Source organism: Diabrotica virgifera, chromosome 3, assembly GCF_917563875.1.
Source record: "Diabrotica virgifera virgifera chromosome 3, PGI_DIABVI_V3a".
NCBI lineage: Eukaryota > Metazoa > Arthropoda > Insecta > Coleoptera > Chrysomelidae > Diabrotica > Diabrotica virgifera.
This window is the reverse complement of record NC_065445.1, coordinates 61,354,035-61,362,441: the sequence shown is the minus strand read 5'-3', so window position 1 is coordinate 61,362,441 and position 8,407 is coordinate 61,354,035. Positions and strand designations below refer to the sequence as shown.

General features: G+C 35.2%; 1 protein-coding gene across 2 annotated transcripts in view; it reads left to right on the top strand.

The window, feature by feature from the left end:
- Positions 1–1,278: 1,278 nt before the first annotated feature.
- LOC114339811 (uncharacterized) overlaps positions 1,279–8,407 on the top strand; it is a 32,068-nt gene continuing 24,939 nt past the window's right edge. For both annotated transcript variants that reach the window (XM_028290496.2, XM_028290495.2), the window contains exons 1-2: positions 1,279–1,403; positions 7,188–7,293. In XM_028290496.2, coding sequence (XP_028146297.1) covers positions 1,341–1,403; positions 7,188–7,293 — 169 coding nt within the window. In that variant the 5' untranslated portion in view covers positions 1,279–1,340. The remainder of the gene's footprint in view (positions 1,404–7,187; positions 7,294–8,407) is intronic.

Here is an 8,407-nt window from a genome sequence, read left to right as displayed (position 1 = left end):
TGAGTTAATTAGTAGATATCTAGATATTACTAGTTTCAAATAAGTAGATTTTTCTACAACCACTATTTCAAATGCATTTTTCTGCACAATTTTATGTTAACAAACTTAATATTTTCTCACAGAATATGAATAACTGATAGTAGTGTGCAGAAAAGTGACGTTTCTGTGCCGAAAAGTTCTTTTCTGCATAGTACCTTACCCACCTTAACGTTTTTTATTATCCATTTATCCATTATAAAAAAGTATTTTCACAAACCAAAACTTATTTCAACATACGAGACGTTTACTTAAGCACTGCACTACATAAAATGAAAATAAAACTAAATCGTGCGTGAATTAGCTTTCATAAGTTTAAAGACTAAAAACTAAAAACTCATAAATAACATCGGACGGCAGACGGTTTTGAAATTTGAATTGGATTAGTATGGCTTAAGTGGATGCACTTGTGCATTGAAATTCTAAACAAAAGAATCGGTACATAACCCTTTTGTCAAAAGATGAAAAGTATGGGATGTCACTAACATTCATCCAGTATAGGCTATTTATAAAAATTTGGGTGGAACCAAACAAAATTAATGTGCTGTTGGTGTTGGGAATATATGGATGAGAAAGTTTTAGTCGATGGTAGATACACTGAAAAATATCCGCAAATATCCGATTTATTTAAAGGTACGAAGAAGATACAACTCTCAAAAAGGTACGCAAATCGGATAATTATCCGCCGATTGGCAACACTGCTGATTATAAACCATGGGATGACTCGGTGGAAAAGATTCCGCAGCAATAACTAGCCAACCGATGCGTAAGAATATTTTTGAGGGATATGTACCTACACAGGTGTACCAGATCACCTAGGGCTCGCTAACATGTAAAGAGCCCCTCCAGAATTCAATTCTTTTGATGTTGTAGGTATACCGTAGGCAGATGAGTGAGTTTTCTCCTTGAAGGGAGTTAGTATGACTTAAGACATGAAAATAAGTAGAATTGATAAATCATTAATTTATTTTTTACCGAAAGTCTTATACCCTATGGTCCAAAAATTGTTGTTTTATTCAATTCCCTTTATCGATTTTTTTAGGCTATTCTTAAAACTTAAGCTTACGACTAAAAATCCTGCTAAAATATATGTATATTATACATAATTTCAAATCCTATAAAATAATTTTATTGTCTTGTTTTAATTATTTTTTTTAAATACCTTTTTTCATTGACTTGCGCGCCCCTGCCATATCCTCTTATTTAAGTATAAATTAATTGTTTTAATTAAATTCAAGCTTAATCCGGATATTTGAGCGAAGAAGTATTATTGCAAAAAAATCGCTCAAACACATCCATCTAAGATGATAACTAAGAACTTGTTGGTGCTGTGTTTAGTGGTGGTAGCTATTACTGTGGTTTCAGGGGTAAGTCATAAGGACGTTATGTTACTATAACATCGAACATACCTGTTTAAAAATTGTTTCCTCAAAAATAAAACTAATAGTAATTAAAAATATTAACAACTGTGTTTATCATTTGCATGCAAGTGAAATTTTAGTTATTTAAAGGTGATGTTATTTAAAGTATATCTCAGACATAAATTAAAAATGTTCTTAATAAGTACTTATTACTGGATATTATATAATCTTAGATGGGATACAGAAATGCCCGCAAAAGGGAGTAATAAAAAACCTGTACCTACTTCGTGTATGCAATAACACAAATAAATTGCTTCCAAAATACACATTTTAAAAATATAAGTAGCAATCATTTACCAAAATTTAGAGTAAACAAGCAATTGGACCGCGTAAGTCCTATGTTTTCACCCGATGTGACCGGAAGTGGAACAGCAAGTCCATATTTGAAGTCTTCGTGTAACTTTGCGTCGATTGATATAGGATTTCACTATTAGTTTTGAGTCATTTTTGCAAAACTTTCGGTCATAACTTTTTAATCGGAAATGATATCAAAATCGGAACTAAATATTCGAGTTCATCTTTTCAATATGCGATGATTGTATATCCCATGTACTATTTCTGCGACTATAATGTAGCACTTCCGGTTACATATTTTAACCGGAAGTGATATAAAACCGGAAGTATATAGGTATTTGTTTTCGTCTTGCTAAGGCGCGTAGAATAATATATTGCTTGTACTATTTCAGCGACTTTAAAATAGTACTTCCGGTTGCAACTCTAAAACCGGAAGTACCAGGTCAAATTTCTCATCTCTAATACCATCCTTGGGTTATTATTATTATAATCAAATGTAGCTTAAATCCATCAAGAATATATTTCGTCCCACCCATTCAATTTGATGTGAATTCTTAGAAGAATAACATATTCAAAGTTTGAAAATAGATGAATTTTACGAAAACATTGAAAATTATGATGGTCCAGAAGCCTTGTCCAGGTCGCCGAGACATGACTTCGTAATTCGGATCATGTCCCGGATTTGTAGGACTAGTTGGTCACACTATGTATTTATTAAACGTCTGCTCTTTCTTCTATTTTACTTGGATCTGGAACACAAACGCCAATAATTGTGATATGACCCGTATCACATTTTAATCTTGGTTACTATCCGTTCATTTATATTTGAGTAGATTTCTATTCCAGGCCTCCAGCTCTTGTCTATTAACGTAGCTACACCGCAACGACCTCTTTCGTATTGATCTGCGCAACTATATTATGTCGTGTAATCGTCCAAATTTTTAGTTTCTAGATTGTTTGTTTGTTTATTTCTTGTTTTTTTTTACCATAATCTTCTAAAATTACATGTACCTAGCGTTAATGTCAAGGACATAACAACAAAACAAAACAAAAGTCGAGGACATAACAATTAAAGTTGCCAAACTTAAATGGAGTTTCCCAGGCCACACTGCTAGACAAAAAGACCAACGAATACACCATTGGAGACCTTACGAAAGTAAACCACCGAGAGGAAGACCACCGATGAGGTGGGTTAAAAGAACGCCGGAACAAATTGGAAATATGTTGCTCAGGATAGAGACCGATGAAAGAGTTGGGAGAGGCCTATGTCCAAACGTTGACGATAGAAGCTAAGAAGAAGAACAAGATCTTCAATGTATCCAATATTTCAACTCTTTTATTCTTGACTTGTCTGATTTGTCGTGATTATTGTAATTCATCCGTTCCTTTAATTTTATGTTTTCCAGTATCTCTGTAATTTCCCCAGTACAAATTAGCAATATGTAATTACCTCTGTAGCCAAATCTCTATGTGTAAGTATGTTCAAAGCGGAGAGGTATATCTAAAGACTCACCCATTCATATAACAACCATCCATTTTGGTAGAAGGGTGGATTTTACGACCCTTCCTATTTTAGGGTCTGTTTTTCGTTCTCGTCCCCAAAACTCCCAAAAATTTCGAAAATTTAAGTCCGACCTTTGCGGCTTCTGATAGTACTGATCATTACCTTTCCAACAACGCATGTCTAATTTTAAAAATCGGTTGTACCATTCAAAAGTTACCGAGCTCAGAAATATGACTCAATTTCTATTTAAAAAAGGGAAAATGTTTGTGGATATGTATGTATGCATGTATGTATGTATGTATGTATGTATGTATGTATGTATGTATGTATGTATGTATGTATGTATGTATGTATGTATGTATGTATGTATGTATGTATGTATGTATGTATGTATGTATGTATGTATGTATGTATGTATGTATGTTAAATCAATCTGAATTTTTTTCTGTGTTTGAAGAGAGGGCCAGGGCCGATTCAGAACCGGTGTAGTTTGTGACTTTTGACCACGCATAAGCCAGCTATAGGACTTAGTAGGTACAAAACGGTATATTTTTGGGGGTACATATATACATATCTTCGGTTCAAGAAGAGACAGGAGAACCGCAAATACACCAAATCAATAGTGTTGAGTTAAGATTTCAAATGGTGTGTAAGCCGTCAGGATCAGATATACACACGACTCAGTATAGCCGAAAACTGAAAAATTTAACTTTGAAAATTTTGGTTTTTCGACAATTACTCAAAATTTCAACCTACGATTTACGCCAATAACTGAGCGTTTGTAGAAGGACTCTAGAACTCTAGACGAATCTAACGGTGTATACCTCATTTCCGGGAAAATTAGAATTTTTAAGTTATATGCTTCATAAGTATGATCAAATCTATTTCCTTTGGGAAAAAACGGGTTTTCAAGCTCAATAATTCCTGTAATACCTGCAGTTATCATACTTGACCTTAGATGCATCAGATACTACTTGTCAATACGTTTCAAACTCATGTTTAGTGATCAAACTCGGTTAAGCCGTTTAGAAGTTATTAAGCTACAAAAGTATAATCCAATTAACCATTATTCCCGAAATGGTTTATGTAGTTGTAGTGGTTACGATGCTAAATTTGACCTGGCAACGGGCAATCCAAGTTCATTTACCGGCCGTACCAATATTTTTTTAATCTATTTCGAATAAAAAAAATCTAGTGTACATTCGATGGACACTAGATCATTTGGGAGATAATGCGACAAAGGCGACCATTTATAAAGCTTAACGTGTAATCGAGAAACATTGCATTCAATTTCATACATTTAATTTATAAATAACTCTGAAAAACTCCTGATACAATAATAAAAACCGCTAAATGCCGTAAACATGAGTGGCGCATACAATATTGCAGCTACAAAAGATCTGATATGAATATTACGTGGCGCGAAAATGTATTTTCATTTTGATGCAAAATGAAATTCTAGTTTTATTTAAAAATATTTTTCCATAATATTTGCTAAATTTGAAGTAAACGCGCCACAAAAGAGCTTCAAAATTCAAACTGTATCAAACTGTAGGGTAGGTATTACTCTTTTGTGGCGCGTTTTACTTAGCAAATATTATGGAAAAATATTTTTAAATAAAACTAAAATTTTATTTTGCATCAAAATGAAAATACATTTTCGCGCCACGTAATATTCATATCAGATCTTTTGTAGCTGGAATATTGTACGTGCCACTCATTTTTACGGCGTTTAGCAGTTTTTATTCTTGTTTTAAAATACAGAAAAAATATTTGCGGCACAAATTTAAATCTGGTCAAGTATTTTTACGACGTAAATATTTATTTTGTGTGTTGTACCGCCGAATCCACTTATAGCGACGAGTGGATAATTAAGTCCACATTAACACGGCTGTGCGGTGAATATTTATTTGAAGTCGAATGAAAAACCGACGGCACGGCGCATAGCGTGCGTTGTTCGTCACGAAAATATTTTTGCATAAATCCATGCGGCGCAGAGTACACATCAACAAAAAGTTCAACGCATACGAGCAAATTTGTGTCAAATACAACGTACAACATAAATTTTTATTGATGTGGATCCACCTTTATATGTACATACCAAGTCCATTTTATATCTACGGTGTGTTTAGTTTTAAATTAGATATACGGCCTATAAATGGCATCACAGCGCACTATCGAGTACCAGATGGTTCCCATTTCCCACGCTAATGCACCTGAATGTCGCCTCTAACTCCGTCGCTCCGTCCTACCCCGTCGTTCGGCGATTAAACAACGATAGTAGGTTAAGCAATGTTGCCGATTTTAGCGCTTCCTTCACTGTGGTATATCTAATTAAAAAGTAAACGCTCTGTGTATACATATATTGTTAATATTTGTCTCTTCTTCTTGTGGTGCTGTCCCCTTTAGTAGAGGTTGCCGATTTCACTGGCAAATCTGTCTCCGTCTAATGCAGCCCCAAGCAATGATGTTGAATCAAAACCGGTCCTGTCTCTGATATTTTTAAGCCATGAAAGCTGGCGCCTGCCGAAGCCCCGTTTTCCTTCAATCTTTCCCTGGATGACCGGTAATCTTTCCCCGGATGGTGCGAGGCGGTACTTTTCGTTTCGCATTAACTGTCCTAAGTAGCTAACTTTAAGTAGGATTGTCCAAGATGTTTTCAAAATTATTTGATAAAGCCAGATTTAAACGTTTCTAACTTATTCATCAGCATTGAGCGTCCAGGTCTCCATTTGACTCAGTATTGACCATACATAGTAATGCAGAAAACAACATCTAAACCTGATATTAATGCTACTATTACAAAATAAGCTTTTCATTTGATAAAGCCTTAATCTCTCTCCTACTTTTTGTTTATAATCCAGTTGATTGTTGATCCAGAAGCCAAGTAATTTGTATTTGCCTACGTGTTTAAGCTGTTGGTCTTCTTCTTCTTCTTCATCATCTTCTTCTTCTTCTTCTTCTTCTTTTAATAGGACTATGTCCTTTTTCTTCTGTTACAGTCTCTGCTGCGATCCGGAACTCCAGCTCGTACCATCGTTTTTCGCGGTTCCTATGAGTCGCTTGTAGGTGAGCTTCTGTGTCTTCGCCCATTTCGCCATACGTTCAGGGTCCATCCGATCTACAGGGTCTCTCCACTCCACATGTGTCGTCGTACTCTTGTCCATCTCACTACGTCTTGAACGCCTTCTCTCAATGTGTCTTCGTTTCGAATCCTATTTCTGAGTGTGATGCCTCATGGATCCTAGGGTTTTCATTTCTGTTCTCATTATTTGTTCGGTCTTTGCTGTCTCGGCCCTTGTCTCAGCTGCGTATGTCAGTACTTACGGGTCTAACACATGTCTTATAAATGCGGACTTTGCTTTGGGTACTTATATATTTATTTCGCCAGATTATATCCCTCAAGAAACCAGATATTCTCACTGCTTTCGTTGCCTGCTGTTTTGTTTCTTGCCACAGATGCCTGTCGCTAGATATTTCCACCACCCAGGTATTTACATATTTACAATCCATTACCTGTTCGATTATATGGTTGTCCACTACTACTAATTTACATCTAATTGGGTTTTTGGATATTACCACCGATTGGGTTTTCCCTGTTGATAGTCTCAGGTTATACTCTTCGGCGATTATTTTTACGTAGGGCAGAAAGTACCGGCCCTAATGTATATGTAGGAATGCCATCAGGTTCATTTACTTTTCGATCACAAACTTATATCTTAAACAAAGTAAATTTATGCAAAACCAGTAAAACCTTCCAGTTTATTGAAATGTTTAAAACATTAGAAATAGGTTTAAAAGACACCAAGATAAGACATAAAGAACAGTCATCAATTCATAGACTGCAAGACACTTTAAACAGAGTTAATGATATTGTAATTAATAGAAATTGGTATACTAGGTGGATAGTTATTTAAGACTTTCTATTGCAGGCACCAAGAGCTATCAAGAACGAAGATGACCTTAAAAGGAGTGTAGTCGAGTTCCTGTCACAAGATAAAGAATTTTTAACAGCCCTTGAACACTCTGGACTTGTGGGTAAGTCAGCTGTAGTCTATAAAACAAATGACATAATGATACCATACCATGCACAAAAATCATATATACAGTCGGAAAAATGAAAGAATACCCATGAACGAACATATAAAACACGCTGTATTTTCCTGTCACCGTGTCACAAAGAAAATTGTCCAGTGCAAGTACATGTAACAATAATTATTACATGTACTTGCGCTGGCCAGTTTTTTGTGTGACACGGTGAAAGAAAAATACAGCGTGTTTTATATGTTCGTTCATGGGTATTCTTTCATTTTTTCTACTGTACCTACAGATCCTTTAGTACTCGCGTTTATTTCTCTTACCTCTTTTTATACTGCGGATAAGCACGAAATTTTCTGATCTTTTGTTTTTTAATAAGATTTCCTGGAGATTTATAAAAAGTCTGAGAACAAGAAAAGGGAAGAAGTGGTGGTAAACCCCATAACAATATCGAAATGATCAAAACACTATTGGAAAAAACAGTACCAGAATATAGTACTCTATTAGGAAATGTAGTCCAGATTTTGGGAGAGGCGATTACGATAAATGAGGAAAAGGTTAGAAAGTAAAACCTTGTTTAAAAATGGTCATGCTCCTGGTCCTCAAGGACTAATCATATTATTATTAAACAGTAAATGGTAAATTTAATAATAAATGGGGTGCATGTACCACAAACATGGAGAGAAGAATCGATAACATTATAATATATATAACATTATAATCGTTATACAAGAAAGCAAGTAAACAAGATCCTAAGGCTACAGTCAGACAAGCGACAATTTACAGCGCTGTAAGAGCAGTAAAATGAAGCGCAAACAATGGGTCCTATCCTATATTGCTATATTGTTGCGCGATATTTTACAGCTCAGTATGGCGATCCAAAACACTCACCGTGGGATCCATCTTTCGCGCTTCATTTCACTGCTCTTACAGCTCTGTAAATTGTGGCTTGTCTGGCCATAGCCTAATAATTACATGGGAATAACCGTAACCAGCATGTAAATGGAAGAGTGTGAAAAGACCTGGTATGTGAAGAATATAATCCGTATGAATATGAGGAGAAAAATGGGTTCAGAGCTAGATCCACAACAGATAACATTTTTAGCATAACCCA